The sequence below is a fragment of the Typha angustifolia genome, chromosome 11 (genome assembly GCF_048772165.1).
Source record: "Typha angustifolia cultivar Huaian chromosome 11, ASM4877216v1, whole genome shotgun sequence".
Classification (NCBI taxonomy): Eukaryota; Viridiplantae; Streptophyta; class Magnoliopsida; order Poales; family Typhaceae; genus Typha; species Typha angustifolia.
The window spans coordinates 13,861,106-13,877,875 of NC_133249.1; the positions used below are offsets into that span (position 1 = coordinate 13,861,106).

General features: G+C 38.2%; 2 protein-coding genes across 2 annotated transcripts; one reads left to right on the forward strand and one right to left on the reverse strand.

Annotated features, from left to right (window-relative positions):
• The first annotated feature begins 663 nt into the window (after positions 1-663).
• On the forward strand, positions 664-7,005 carry LOC140770906 (uncharacterized). Its single transcript, XM_073112234.1, has 4 exons — positions 664-1,542; positions 5,032-5,393; positions 5,559-5,619; positions 6,297-7,005. Exons 1-4 carry the CDS (start codon positions 832-834, stop codon positions 6,765-6,767), a joined length of 1,605 nt encoding a protein of 534 aa, XP_072968335.1. The 5' UTR covers positions 664-831; the 3' UTR covers positions 6,768-7,005.
• Positions 7,006-7,547: 542 nt separating this feature from the next.
• On the reverse strand, positions 7,548-16,340 carry LOC140770402 (serine/threonine-protein phosphatase PP1-like). Its single transcript, XM_073111591.1, has 4 exons — positions 15,885-16,340; positions 9,928-10,487; positions 9,624-9,842; positions 7,548-7,997 (listed from the first exon to the last, which is right to left on the reverse strand). Exons 1-4 carry the CDS (start codon positions 16,060-16,062, stop codon positions 7,974-7,976), a joined length of 981 nt encoding a protein of 326 aa, XP_072967692.1. The 5' UTR covers positions 16,063-16,340; the 3' UTR covers positions 7,548-7,973.
• Positions 16,341-16,770: the final 430 nt, after the last annotated feature.

Consider the following 16,770-nt stretch of genomic DNA (forward strand, 5'->3'; position numbering starts at 1 on the left):
ACTTTTCTCCCGGATCCGTTAAATCTAACATAACAGCAGCCGCGGGGTTAACGTAGGAGGAACTCGCCGATCGTTCGGCTCGTCGGGTTACCACCTGAGCGTTAAATTTTCGCGCTCCCGCGCTGCATCGATCCCCCCCTCGCACACGCCACCCGTCGGAGTGATGCTACCAGGATAAGCACGATCTTTAAAGCGAATAGTTTTTGTCCGGCTCCTCGTGCCGTCGATTCGTCCAAGGGAGACGACCTCCCGCCGTGACGGAGACTTAACGGGGGGGAATATTTCCTGCAGTGCGACGTGATCTTTTTCTCTCTCTCTCTCTCTCTCTATGTCTATCTCTCTCCTCCAACCCTTTTCTCCTTTCGGGGCTCTCTCGCTTTGCCTTTTTCCCCGAAAAGCGATTTTATTCTCCGCGTTTTGTTGGCTGGCTTGTGTTGTTTACCTCCTCCCCCACGAAGGGCAGTCTGGTAAATACAGTTACATTACAAGAAAACATTGCATATTACACCCTGTATCGAAGACGATGTGTAGTTCCAGTCCTGCATCTTGACTAGTTCGAGGTCCTATATGCAAATGTGTCGTTATTCGGCGACTGTGACGCAAGTTAAAATAAAGTGGAGTGTCGTGAAGTAGGTTTGAGGAAGGCCTCCTTTTCACGCCTTTGCTGTTACCATCTGCCTCTTTGGTGATTCATATGCTCTCACTCTCACCTCTCTCTCTCTCTCTCTCTCTCTCTGCAAATTTTAAACCTTGTCATTTCTCAAACTCCATTAAGCATCTCCTTCCTTCCTTCCTTCTTCTTCTTCTTCTTCTTCGCTTTAGAGGTTGTTAATGGCTAGCTACGGGCCGGAGGCCCACCACATAGCGCAGCAGATCCGACGGGAGAAGCTCCGGTTCAACCCCAACCCACCGCTCACAGCGCAGCACCACACCGCGCTCCCAATCTCCGATCTCATGCAAGTCTACGACACTAGCATGTTCGACTTCTCTGCTAGTAGCGGAAGCGGTGATCTCACCACCTTCCTTTGCCCTCCTCCCGCGAATCCCGTGCTCCCATCCTTCCACCATCACCATGTACCCTTCCACGACCCCTTGCAATTCTACCATGACGATGGCGTCTCCGCCATGGGATGGGTCGAGAGCTATGGCAGTAGTAGCAGCAATAACAACGGTGGTGGTGGTGGTGGTGGTGGTCTCCTGCAAGCCCAGTCGGATGAGGGGCTTACGACCGGGCCGAAGAGGCTGCACCTGGCCCTCTCGAGCCGCCGTGGAGCCGGGCCGCTCGGGCCGTTCACGGGCTATGCTGCGATCCTGAAGGGCTCCAAATTCTTGAAGCCGGCGCAGATGCTCCTGGATGAGTTCTGCAACGCCGTCATCGGGCAGAAGGAGATCGATGCGAAGAGTGGGAATTCTGTATCGGCGGTGGCTTCGTTGATTAGTTCGACGGAGGCCGGCGGCGGCGATGGAGGTAACGGGGGTTGTAAGATTCATCGGCCCGAGTTCCAGCAGAAGAAGGAGAAGCTCTTGTACATGCAAGAGGAGGTAATTAATTAGCTAAAAATTAATGATACTAAGTAACTATATATAAATGATCTTAGGATCCATAAATAGTATTCCCATTTCTCTTTACTATATATAAAATCAGGATATCTTCATGTCATTTAGGAAAAGTCAAAATTAAACAGTTCAAATTATAAATTTCCTTGTCAACAAGTTTCATCTAGTTGAGTCAACTATGCTAATGTGTGAGCATCTGTGATGGAAACAATATATTCTTGCTTTGGTGCCCGGAATATTGTTGTCTTCAAAAGGTTTAAGCAACGGATCTAGTTCTTGCACTTCACTGCCTCCAAGGAATTATCCTCCAGTTTGACATGTATATACAAAATTAATTTTATATATATATATATATATATATATATCATGTATTAGGGATAAATAGCTGAGTGGGTTTCTTTATTTCTAGTGAAGTATTTCATGTATCACGATTTTAAAGTTTGTATTAGGCAGTTTAAACTTTAAAAGTACTCCTTTTGTTGGATAGTTGGATATATGGCTTGATAATAAAATATATATATATGCATGTAAATCACTGCAATTCTTCCTTTAAGAAAAGTTGTGTTTTAGGAGCATTATTATCTTTATTGGAATTTAGAGGTTATTACTTGGTGAATTTAGTACTGTATTAAGAACACAAACGGTAGTTTAAGTATTGTAATTATTGGCATTAAGTTGATCTTTTAATAGATACTAGTGTGTAGGAAGACTAGAAGGTCGTGATTGGTTAGGCTTATTTGGATTCTCCTATGAGACAAGATTCTAGCAAAATTTCTAGATCCTCTACAAGTTGTGCCATGAAAATGGGGAATGCCTAATGCTCTCAAAGAGTGGATTCAGTTCGTTATTCTCTCAACCAGGCACCTTGGATAAGCTAGGGGGTAGTTAGAGGAAGTTCAAAGAAGTAACCAGATCATCCACTTGCTATTCACTGCACATGATATTTTATCACTGAGAGGTAACCACTAAATGTACTCTCAAAATCAAGTTTATTCAGCAGTCCTCTCCCCATCTTTCAGTAGTCCTCTCCCCATCTTTTCAGATAGGACATTGGAAATTAACATTAGAAATAGTCCTGTTCATTCTAATGTCATATAATGTGTTTCCATAGTTTTTACTTGTTTCTGTTCTCATTTTTGTCACTTTCTTATACATAATATCTTTATTTCCAATTATCATCCTCTTGCTTGGTTCTTCTTTCATTATGATTTTAGCAGGATCCAAGTAACATTAATGTAATGCTGACAGCTAACTACAAAGGATCATTGGTTCTCTCATGCCTTGAATCATTAGACAAAAGCTCGAATGGTGAGCAGGACCCTGTATCATTAGAAAAGGCTCCGGTGACGAGCAGAACTTTTGTGATTAAAGCTACTTAAAATTCCATCTCTGCAGCCAAAAGTTCTTGTTAATATGATTTAAGTTTAGAACGGGGTTCTAGAATCTCAACTTCGAGTATTGAGCTTTTAGAGTGATTAACTTGCACTTGTGATATGGATTTACTTTCCTAATAAAAATATAAATAGATGACACTCAGATGGATTCTTGTATTAGCATAGAATATGACTGATATTTGTAAGTCTGTAAGGTTGAAGTAAAGAAGATCTAGAAATTCAAAAAAAAGTTCAATATTTTGAACGTTACTAGTTGCAGTTCCCTTCTATAAGCAGGATAAAAATGATGACGACATATAAAATATGTTACAGGAAATTTCCCTTATTAATGTAGTTTCCTTACTCTTCTCGTAAGGTTTGATAGCAATTGAAGATTTTTATACAACTATACGATCGATATGGATTGTGAATTAAAAGTTGGACAGCGTCATTTGTTGTGGTGGCAAGTTTTGCCTCTTACATCCAAAGAGGTAGGAGCCTCGTGCACCAGACCCCCCCTTTATTATAAAGTAGAAGTTAGGTGATTTCTGGGACCTTCAGGATTATCAAGGTTCTGAAGAAATCACAAGTCGATCTCTTTATAGGAATTCGTCGATCTGAAGAGGGATTTTGAAACCTCATTTCTGTATCTTCCATATATAGTGCTAATAATTTGTCAGCAATCATGATTACCTTACATTGGATATGCTCTAATCTTTGACTATGCTCTTAACTTGATAGCTGAAGTTCAACCTATAGTAACTCCTACACTGTTCTAGAACATATGATAATTGTCACAATATATTTTGCAGTTTAGAGCCATTATATATGGCAGACTGGCAATTCATGCTCTAAGATGAATTATCAGATGAGTATTCCTACAATATTAGTTTTCTGCTAGGAAGATATTCTAATGCAACTAATCATTGAAATAGAGTCATGAATCTTTAAATCCCTGTAAAAAAACATGCAGGATCATCAAATTGACTCCACGTGATGTCTGCTTACTCGATATGATTCAGTTAAAGGTATTTAGCGTAAAAGCAAGTTGCCTAGTCTGAATAGGTGGTAATATGTTCATTCTGTGCTTTTTAATCCAGGACATCGTTTAAATTTTCAAGGGCTATGTAGTTTATATGGTTCAGTTTAAAGTTATTAGCTAGAAGAAAGTCTCCTCACCAGAATATGTGTATATGGTTAATTCTCTTCTTATCAAAGCATTCCCTTGACGATTCCATCATTTGTAGTTTCCTTGTACTTCTTTGACATTGTTATTCAGGTTATCTGTGTCTCAGCTTTCATTTGGCAGTAGCTTGCTGTGGGAATGAAGTTATCACAAGGTTACCTAAGTGTTATATCATATCCATCTTTTAATAGGTTGGTAATGTGCAGTCAGAAGCAGCAGTAAAATGTTATTATTTTTTCGTTAACTGTGTTTTGCAAGAGAGTAGGAGGGCTTCTGATGATATTATTAGGAAAGAAGGTCTAAGATGTAATAAGTCCTTTAATGAGTTCCTAAAGTAAGATCTTTTACATGAATCTTTCAAGGAATTAAATAATGATGGAAATGCAAATCCTGGTTGTTATTATTCGGATGATGTACCCTCTTGGACTGACAGAGGTCTGATTATGCCCGATTATCTAAGTATAAATGTGCAGTAGGTGTCTGGCATTGTCAAAGCACAGAGTCATGTAGCAGAAAAAATCCTAGGAGAAGACTAGTATTTTACTTTTGCTATTTACTGCTTCCATCATTTTGGTATGCGAATCTAGTGAGCTAGGAAGTCAGAAAATCCGCATATTTGGTGCATTTTAGTGATGCATTTGAATGAAATATTGCCCGATTGATTTCTCTTTGTTCTCTTTATTCATCCTGCTGACTGATTGTTGGGTACTAGTATCACATCATTATTCATACCTGATTGAACATTTGATGACTTCTCAAACCTTTTCGACATTTCACCATTGTACGAGTTAATAAACCTTGAAGTATCTTATCTCTTTTATCATATTTGAATCACTGCTATAATTTAAGCTACTGCATAATTCCAAGAACATACCTGAAGTTTTTCAACTACTGATATTATTGATTTCTATGAAGGTCTGCAGAAGGTACAAGCATTACCAACAACAAATTCAAATGGTGATCTCTTCGTTTGAATCGGTGGCAGGTCTTAGTTCTGCCACACCCTACGCGTCATTAGCCCTCAAGGCCATCTCAACTCACTTCCGCCGTCTAAAAAATGCCATATCTAATCAGCTCCAGCACCTCAGCAGAATCCTCGGCGATGAGTTCACGTCCTCTCCCAGTTCCAGTGCAGGTGTCGAGCAAAGCATCCGGAAAGGCGAAAGCAGTTTAGTTCACATGGATCACAACCCACTAGTGTGGAAGCCACAGAGGGGCCTTCCAGAAAGGGCCGTTGCGGTTCTGAGAGCCTGGTTGTTCGACCATTTCCTTCACCCGTAAGTAGTCAATTCAAGTCTTTCTTCATACAGTCATCTCATTACTAGAACGATGATATTCTACTGCTTTCATTTGGTTTATTATTTGCAAAACAATGAATGAATGCATGGTGTATTGGCGTAGAATCTTGGGAAAGGGACAACTCATGCATGTTGTGTTTTCAGGTATCCAACTGACACAGATAAGCACATGTTAGCAACTCAAACAGGCTTGTCCCGGAACCAGGTATCACTTTCTTGGATGCTTTCTTTATTGAAGTGGTCCCTTTAATTGCTCACACGTGAATAACTTGGGCTGGAGCTTCTAAACCTCCTGTGCACTTTGGAAGTATATAACCTATCTTTAGGTACCCCACCAATCTATTATGTATATAAAAAATGTTTAGACATGGCACACGAATGACTTAATTCCACAGAGCTTAGGGGGCTCGTTAAGTTTCCAGATAAAGGGGGCTTTTATCCGTGCTAAATGAGTCAGAGAACATTTTTGACTGTGGATATGCTGTCCCACACCTTTGGCTTCTTGTGATTGGCTCTGAGCTCCATAAATTGGGACAATTATAGGCAGCCTACCTACCATGGCTCACTAAATAGGGTACTTAGTTGCATTTAACATCACAAGGTTCTTTACAATGCTATCTAGGAGTAGGATGCCCTATGTGATAAAAAAGGGAAAAGGTGATAATTTAGCAAGGTGGAGGCTAGTGGTTTGGCCCTTTTGTAGTTACAAAGTATAACTTTTTCCGTGCAGGATATCCTACTCGTAGTATTGTAGAGGGCCTTGAGCACATATAGTTAAGTATATAGTGTGGGTATACTCGTATCTTTCTTTATCAGGTCTTCTTATGCCATACGTGATGAAGCTACACAGAAACTTATGTCTGGTCCATTGTATCGAGATAGGTCTCAAACTGGTTCATCAATGCTAGAGTGAGACTATGGAAGCCGATGGTAGAGGAGATCCACATGCTCGAGTCGAAAGGCATTGCTGACATGGATCTCAATTCTACTTCGGGTAGCCGCAATGGCCCGAGGACCATCAAAGGTAATGCAGGGAGGCATTCTGAAGAGCAAAGATCGGACGAATCTCACAAGACGCTAGATCACGCATCCATGGATATGGTGATCGACAACAGCAATCAAACACTAGAGCTGTGTCACAGCGATAAAAGATCAAGGATTCAAGAATGCAGCATTCAGGAGGGCATGGACACAGGTTTGATGAGCTTCGCGATGTATCCGGGTGCAGTTGATGTCGGAGGGTTCGGGGTGGTGTCCTTGACCTTAGGGCTAAGGCATGACGGTGTGCAGCAACAACAGCAGGAGCAAGTAAGACACTTTGAAAGTTCAGTGGTACATGACTTTGCTAGTTGAATGAATTCTTTTTTGCTAGATTTGCCTCAGTACAAGTTAGGGAGCATGCCTTTATGATTTGGTTTGGTTATCCATATTGGTTCTTGATGGCAAATGCATGTTGTCATAAGAAAGAAGATACTGATGGCATATGTGATGATGTTTGTCACAGCATGCCGAGTCCTAATGATATAATTTTAACTGAAGAATGCTGCTACTGGGAAAAGATATCTATTGTTTACTTGTATCATTAGCTATAAAGTTTTAACTAAAGAATATGCTACATTACATATTATATGGGTGAGACTTTGCACTCCATACTGCAATATAGTATACACCATATATGCAATTGTTCATCTGAGATTAGAGATAAACACTTCCCTATAAATATCTAGAATAACTTTCAGATCAAAAGAGATTACTGGATACAAGCATAACTAGAAAAACAAAAAAACTAATTGTGACAGCAGTCAAGTAAATCCAAAAGGAATAGAATAAACCATTGAGCACAGAAGAGAAGAGAACAAATTACTCACCAAACAGAGCCACATTAAATACCTGCCTCTCTTTAACAACATGCTTCTTTTGAGAGAAACATACATGTATGTATCTGTAGAGCTACCAACTTCTAATGAATTCTATGTTATTCCATGAGACCTAACAAAAGCTAAGGAGAAAAGATTGGAAGATGTACATATAAGCAACTTGTCAGCTCATGCACCTCCAGATGTAGATAAGGATAAATAAAGTGGAGAACCCTTAAACAATATCTATAACAGCAGAGCACAGGAAAGACAAACATTAAGATCAAAGCACATCCTATGATGTTAAATAAAAGATTAAACGTAAAACAAATAACTGTCTGCCATTTGTGGCAAACCAATGCCCAGGAAAGATGCAAACGGTTGTTAAGTCTAGCAAGGCTAATTCCACAAAAGCCAAAGTAGTGACAGTTACACTAGTATCCAAGGAAGTTTTGTTATTGGTCTAACTTAACCACCAGAGTTTGTCCTTCGAAGAATGAACAAAATGACATCTCCCCATGAGGTTCACTTAGCGAAACCAGTCGTACATTATACAGAGCTAATCCAATGATAGATGAGCACAACCACGATGTGCCACACCTCTGTCTCACTTCAGGTTCTAGAATTTGACAATATCGGCCATTTGGCACTCTTGAAAGAGCAACATCAGCAGCTTTGCAGTTTTCTCTTCATAATCCATGTCTCATGATTTTGCACCGAGGAATGGCTGTTCATGAAGAAGAGATAATTTCAACATAATACACCAAATATAGCATGTTCTTCAAACATTATCACATAGTTCGTGTTTGTTTGGAGTGTGTGTGTGTGTGTGTGTGTGTGTGTGAATCAATCATAAAATAAAGCATGCTCTTCATGGAACTTCGACAATGCATGATACTGTCATGCATTTCTAATCATAACATCTAAGTTAAATGTAAGGAATAGCCCTAATGATGGAACCTTTTCAAAGAATAACGAATTTATACAAGTTCCATTTAAGTGGACATATCAAATTATCAACTGTAACTACAACTCTTTTCATGTGCCCATCCTCAAAACCCTAATTTGGCAAATAGCAACTGAATCCAGCCTAAAAAGGATGATGAGATAAATTGCATCAAACATTCTTTTGGATATAAATTTCAAAGTAAAGGCTACAAATAAAAGACTAAAAGAAAATATGTAACTAAGATGAACCTAAGATAAAGCATTAAACAAAAAAGACAAGCATGTGCGAATCAATTAAATCCATGACGCAGTTTGAACCAAATTCACAAAATGTACCAAAGAAGATTACATATCAAGATGAAAAAAAAGAAGGCTATTAGTCGTATACTGGTGGACTATCTTATGGTAATTACTATAAGGTATAAGAGATGCAAACTCTTTCTGTTTCTTCCTTTGGAAAGTGGAAGGTTTGCCCATTTGTATCCTCCAAGGTGTGCGAAAATACATAATCTCTGGTTCGTGAAAAGCATGGTTAAAAAAACCAAGGATGGTGCAAAACCATATATTCTGTGGTGACGTTCAATGATACACTTATACAAAAAAATGATACCTAAGATCCAGTTCTGCTGTATTATTTGTCGCCAATAGCAGAAGTTGCTGATTATGCAGATATACTATTTGCGGCATCCCACGAAGGACAAATACAAATACGGATATGGGATACCGATGCGATACTGATATGCCGATATGGCAAAGCCTAAAAAATAAGGATATAATATGCCTACGATACGTAGCTCAGATATATATAATTAGTGAACTTTTGTACTTTCATTTCTTAATTGGGGAATTCTATATTATTTGTGTATGTTAGTTTATATAAAGAGATCTTCAATTAATTTATGAAAAGAGTATAGAAGTATCCATTTTTCCAAAGAGGCATCTAACAAAGACAACTTTCAGAAAGCCATAGTAGACAACTGCATTTTACTCCAAAGATATCTTGTGACCAGAGATATTGGGCAGTCATTACTTAAAACACATGAAGGCAGAAACTGTCCCGATGTATCATACAAAATTCATGATTACACATCTAGAAATCTTAATAATATTATAAAGTATTGTCAACCAAGAAGGACTCTGCCATCAGATTTTCAGTGGCACTCAGGTGGTACCTGGTGGAATATAATGTCATCTAACATTATTGGAGGACGGGCAACAATGATTTGTTATTCTCATCAATCAGTTTGGAATCAGTCAAAACTCAAAAAATGACTGAAAGAAGTCATGAAGGCAAGTGCCTAAGCCTGCTGCTCAAGTGCCATCCGATCTTATTAAAACATGAACTAATGATGCAGGCAAATGAAATGATAATTACTTTAATTTTTTAACACAAGAAGCGGCATACCTTGAAACCAGTTTGAGCGCCTCCAGCTTTGGCTGTGGTTGTGCCTCCGAACAACTTTGTCTTCTTATCTGCAGGCTTTAATATTTGAAACGAACACATAAGGGTGTCATCAACACTCATCATGGCACCAGCATTGTCGAATTCACCACAGTAATTAGGTGCAGAGAATATCGTAACAAGTTGTCTGTCAGCAAAGAACTCGTATCCATCCTCCACTACCTAGAAGGCGATAAAAGCACTTTGAATAAGAAATAACTTTTCATTCCAGTAAAAGATATGAATAGAACATCTTTTTGTCTATAACCTGATGAGCGCGGCAAATGAGGTCTAAATCATGCTTCTGGAGGAACTCAATCACTTTATCAGGACCAAAGGTATAGGAGACCCCTCGATCATTCATTCCCCATCCCTGAACTTCTTTACTAGGATCAGACCAAAGAAGATCACAAAGTAACCCAGTGTCAGGCACATCCGTAGGCCGTGCCAAAGTCCGTATTTGATCCAAATTGTGCAAGTCAGGAGAAAGTCCACCATGCATGCAAAGAATCTTATCATCTATCAAAGCAGCCACAGGCAAGCAGTTAAAACAATCTGTAAAGACTTTCCACAACTTCACATTGAATCTGCGTTTACATTCATCATAAAACCCATAGATACGGTTTATGGATGCGCATTCATGGTTTCCTCTCAAGATAAAGAAATTCTCTGGATATTTGATTTTATATGCCAAAAGAAGGCAGATAGTCTCAAGGCTTTGCTTCCCTCTGTCCACATAATCACCTAAGAAAAGGTAATTGGCTGCAGGCGGAAATCCTCCATATTCAAATAGTCTCAAGAGATCAGAATACTGGCCGTGAATATCACCTATGAGCAAGATGACATATAATATAAGATCTAATATTTAAGATTATGGTACCTTACCAAATTACTCTTAGAAAAGTGAAAGAAAACTTTATAAATAAGACTTTCAACAATATACAAGTGGAGATATGATTATGGTACCTTTCACTACATATTATTGCTTGACATGAAATTTACAGATAAAAGAATCAGTTTATATCCAATAACCTCTTTAAACACAATGGTCACAGCAACATTAATGAAATCATGTGCTTAATCTCCAGAACTGGAGAACAATTAAATAGCCATATCAAGTTCCAAGGTAAATGAGCCTACCAAATATTTTGTGCAAAAGACTTAGTCTACTAAGAAGTTAGAGTTCGAGCTTTGTTAAGAACAAAACCAGCCATATTTTTCATGAGCATGGATGCTATGTTGACCAATTGATTGTCCCACTCGAGATTCAACTGTTGGTATGACAGGACATAAGATACCATGAACACCTGCAATCAAGTCTTTCACCTCTTGCCTAGTCTCCAATGTTGTAGTTCCCTTGGTCATTAAATCTCTTTCCTTTCCTTGACTATTTCCCACCCAGTACAACAACAAGAAGTCACTAGTCCAAACTATTTGGGCTCACCCAATTGTTTGACCAACAAGAGGATAATAGATTTATTGTAAGGTTCCCCACAAGACAAGGAAAAGTGAAGGTTTAAGATGTTACCTATGATAACAAGGATAGAATAAGCATCATACATGAGATAGAAAGTTGCTTGCAAGCGCCTTGTTCAATATGAGTATTGGAACCGCTAGACAACGTATATAAGATCTATGCTAAACAAATTTCACAGTGCTACAATTAATAAAATAAGTAGAAAAGTGACACAACTTCCTCTCAAGAAAAAAGGGGATGAAGAGAAGGAAGGAGAGGAGGAAGGGATGGAGGGAGTAAAAGGGTGATGTGGGCATCATCTTCAATTTGACCAAAATAGAATTACTCGAGTCCAATTTTGGTCCTTTTTAATTCAAATAATCAATTGAATTAGTCAATTGACAGATATGGTAGCCTATATGCGGGGGATGTCCGTATTGAGTTATTACCTAAATTAGGTTAGTCAATTTAGGTAAGGTTTAATCAATTAGAATCCTATTAGGAAATGAATTCCTATTAGAATCTCAATTGATAGTTATGGTAAGCTTATATGTGGGGGATGTCCACATTGATTTATTACATAAATTGGATCAATCAATTTAGGTAAGATGATCAATTAGAGTCCTATTAGGAAATAAGTTTCTATTAGAATCAGCTAGAATTAAGGTTGTTAACCTATTTAAGGGTTGTTGCATGAGAAACAAGGACAAGTTGGAATAAGATTTATTTGAGATCTCTCACTTTCTCCCATGTGGTCTTCTTCTTCTCTCTCTCTTTCTTTCTCTCCCTTTCTCCTACTCTGTCTTAGATCCTTCTCTAATCTTTTCTACTTCCTCTCTAAACCTCTCTTCTTCTTCAACCTCTACTTTTTCGTTGGTTATTGCTGCTGTCCAAAAGATTCCAGTAGTGAAAGAGAATCTTTGGGTGCCCGGACGTGAAGAGGAGGACTTGGTTTCAAAGTAAAAGCACTACTATTCCATTTATTGGTAAACCTAAACTCTAAAGTCTTTCCTTACACCATATTTTAGGCATTTCTACTATCAACGTACCTATTTGAGAGTTGAGGAAGCTACTGCCTTATCTGAGTGGTTTTCTCTCCTTCCATCTAGTAGTGATCCTTTTAATCAATTAACTTCTTATCAGTTATTGCTTACTATATTTTACTTTAGTTACTTGTTGGGTCGATTGTTCTCCAAAACATTGCATTCATACTAGATTTGCATCAAAGGGACATACATGACCCAGACAGTGAAGCAACTTTTATATTAAAGACACCCAAAATTTGTGACAATAAGAGATTACGATGTCTATTACTGCATTTGATCAGTTAGACAAATGCTAAAGATGAAATTTCATTGTCAGCTAACAGCCTACTATCAATCGTTCATGAACTGCTAATATCTTGACAAATCTAAACTCTTTAATATGTTAATTTTTAATGTGGGGTTCTAGTAACTAGTGGTGCCTGCCATATAAGACCTATGCTAAACAAATTTCATAGTGCTACAATTAATAAAAGAACTAGAAAAGTAACATAACTTCCTCTCAAGAAGGAGGGGGTGAAGAGAGGGAAGAAGGAAGAGGAAGAGATGGAGAGAGTAAAGGGACATATACGAACCATACACTGAAGCATTTTTTTATATTAAAGACACTCAAAATTTGTGACAATAAGAGATGGCGATGTCTATTACTGCATTTCATTAGTTATACAAACCTAAAGATGAAATTTCATTGTTAGCTAACGCCTACTATCAATGATTAATTCATGAACTACTAATATCTCGATAAATCTGAACTTTTTAATATGTTAATTTTTAATGTGGGATTCTAGTAACAAGTGGTGCCCACCATACATCTTAAGAAGTTCTACTACAAAATCTCATATAAGAGACTATCATTCTTCACTAGAGCATTAGATTCCATGTATATATTACAAGCTTGTATATTATTTTTTTTAAATGTCTAATCATCACAACAACAAACTGCAATACAAGAAGCCCTACTCGAGATGCAAAATATTCTGGGTTCGATACAGGTCATACATAAAGTTTCACTAAGTTAAGAAAAATATCCGACGTCGAGCTTGAAAATTAGGGAAGAGAACTTTCCATAATATCATGAGGTCCAGATGTTGAATTTGGTACATACTACGTCTCCACACTAGGGCTGTCAAAAATACCAGAGAGCTGAAAATTTGAGCTTGAAAGTAATTGTATATGTTTAGATGAATTATTAGAATCTTTATGTCAATTATTTATTTGTATCACCGTATGTTTGTATAAGATAATTTTACCTTATAGGATTTATATTTTTTAATTGTTTGGCTTTTATAATTTTTTTAATCAATATCAGCCTTCAGTCCATCAAGCTGTCGAGCCGAGCTTGAGCCTTATCGAGTTGAAGATGACCTAAGCCAAGCCATGTTTTTCTAGCTCAATTTGAGCTCGAAATCTCGAGCGGAACCGAGCTGAGTCCAACTCATTCAAGCTCAGCTCGTTTACACCCCTAATCCACACTAACAATAAAAGCCATGCAATTCACTAAATTGTCCACATTTTGTTGATCATCTCACCACAGATTTGTATTCTGAAAATGATTCCGGACATCAACATAAAACAGAGTTATATTGAGAAGAAATGCTAAGCTATCCACATTCTACAGATCATCTCTACCATTTTACTCTCTTCTCTCCCTCCTTGCTCACCCATCCCATTACAATATGAGGATCACCATTCACCAAGCACCACCATACAATTGATTTCTCTAGGAATAATCCCAATCTCAAGATTACACCAAAATCTAAAGTTGCTTATCAGCCAAACATGCCATACATTTGCACGCAAGATTGAATTTACAAAACAAAATTCTATAACTTATCATAGTAGAGATTGTTCGACAAGTGCAAGCAGATAAAACTAATAATCCACTTAAAGAGCAACATTTTGAACCAATAACCAAAATCCCCCACTTACTTTAAATTGGTCGCCTATTGAATGAGAAATGAATCCGCTTGTGCAAAAGAAAAGCAATACATAACTATAAGAAGAAAGACAATTGAAGAAATCCAAAATATATCTATGTTATTCAAGCCATATCAAAATATATGTGATGTTAGCATTGCACATCACAGTTACTCTCCAAAGCAAGCAGATCAATCTGCACACAAATTTAAGTATCAGGCAGCACATTCCATGCCACCAAAGACATCTCTTGTCACCAAAAAATAGCACGAGAAATTGGTCTTGGTCACACTACAGGAACGTTTGTACCGATCTATGCTGCCTGAAACTTGAAGTTTCAGGTCAGCACATGTTGGAAGGGGGCAGCACAACCCCATGAGGCCCAAAAAGCAGAGCAAGGTGCTAAAGAGGTGTTGCAATTAAGCGGCTGGAAATCCGACTATACCAGTCATTACCAAGCATGCTGACTTGCATATCTCATGCTGGCCAGCTGACAGTACATGACATGCCACTGGTACTTAAAACATTTTGCAAGATTCTATTGAGCAACCAATTCTCCTCAAACTGCAACTTGATTTCACTAGTACAAGCTACTTAAGTTGGTCACCCTGTCTAGAGATGCCACTTGATGTTTGCCCTTTAGGCATATATTATCCCACCAAGAACTTCTCTTCAGAATTATATATAAGTAAATTGAGCCATCACAACCAGCTGGAGAGATATCAGTCAGTATACCTTATGTGAAAAGTTTAAACATCAGCTTCCAAGAAGTTGTACAGTTGACAAATTTAATGAAAGAAAATAAGCTCTAGTGATTTGCATCATAATTATGATTGAGTCTCTAGCGTACTCACAGTATGATAGACAATGCAGGTGAAGCAAGTAGTCTAAGAAGTGATAGCCCTTGGCTACATAACAGATATTTACCAAGATAGAACTGCAAGAAATGATCGATATGTGAACAATGTTTTATGACTGTCACTCTTGTACACCAAGAAAAATTATTTGTTTCATGATTTAGAGACAATCTTCTTAACATTTTGCAGTTCCAGTTTGAGTGAAATTTTGAAATGGTGTAAGCTAGAAACACTTTACAAGGATTGCATCGATAACTTAGGCTGGAGATTTCATGTATTTCCCACAGGTAAAATGTATCTAAAGTAATGCAGCACAAATAAGAAATGATCATGAATTCTGTTTGCAATAAGAGACAGTGTTGAAGGTGATGATAATCAAGGAGAGGACATTGATTTTGAACAATATTATGCACAATATACTTGACGTTAGTTAGACAAAAACAAACTACATTTGGCGCAACAAGACAGCGTATGCAAAGGCAATAAAGAAGGAACAATGTAGCAGAATTTCGCAACTAGGTCCAAAAGTACAAACTTTTCTTACTGTCAGAAGAAAAGGAAAGTTATAAACAGGGAATGACCCAATGATATGTACTATTGACTATTGAGTTATAGCACATCAAATAGAGCCAGAAAAGAAAACCTCATAATCAAATTGCGCGGCATACAAGATAACAATCTTATAATCTTATTAGACAGATATAATCAAGTAACTATCAGATCTAATCAGAGGTCAAACACTAAAAAGTAGCTCTACACCACAAAAACATAAAACCGCTACCTAATCATCATATCCATTTCGCATAACAAAACGAAATCATCAAGTTAAAAGTAAAAATTGCACCTTTGTTCGAAACCAATATCAATCAACAAATCCATCTCCAAGATCCCAACTTGGCACATACCCAGATCATAAAACGCCTAAATCTGAAGAGTGGTGGTAAGGATTTACCGCAAATCTTGATCGGCGCCTCCAGCTCCAGTAGATTGGGCTGATCTATGAAGATTTCCTTGGAAACTGCGCAGAGCTGCTTGATCTCCCCCTCCGAGAGCTGCGCCTGCTTCCCCGGCTTGCTCACTCTCACATCCAACAACCGCCCTATGATACCATCCAAAGTCGCAGCATCCATCTCCCCCGAAAGGAAAAAAGTCTTAAAGACACTAATAAAATAAACCCCAAATCGAAAAAATAATCAAAGAAGCCCTTTGGAGGAGGAGGAAGAAGGAAGGAGGCGAACTAGGAGACAACTCGCACTTTGCTCCGCCTTTGCCTTCCTCCTTTCGACCATTACTCTTTCCCTCTCTCCCCCCCCCTCTCCTTTCCCCCCTCTCTCTCTCTCTCTCTCTCTCTCTCTCTCTCTCTCTCGCTCGATCGCAGGGTTTTCTTTTCGTGCTTTCCGAGAGGGGGCAAAAAGAAAAAAAAAAGAAAAGAAAGGAGATTCTCCCCTTCTTTCCTCTAAAATATAACTAAAGAATTTTTTTCACAAATTTTCACAGAACTTGTGAGTAATTATTATCTAGTCCCTAAAGGGGCTCGATGCCGACATCACATGGACATGCCGATGCCGTCTTGCCGATTAACGAAGGATCTGGAAATTAAATTTTGGACGGTCCAGATTCTCCATTTATTGTTTCATTCCGATATTTGGGCAGCAAGATAGCCGACCAGATTGTGCCACGTGGTAGAATCGTGGCACGACATGATTATCGACATGCAAAATTAGAGAAATATGGACACATTTAAATAGACGTGAAAGGAACTAATATGCATCTTTTTTAGTATTAGTTTTAATTAAAAAAAATTATATTAATAAATAACAATTATAATTATAATTGTA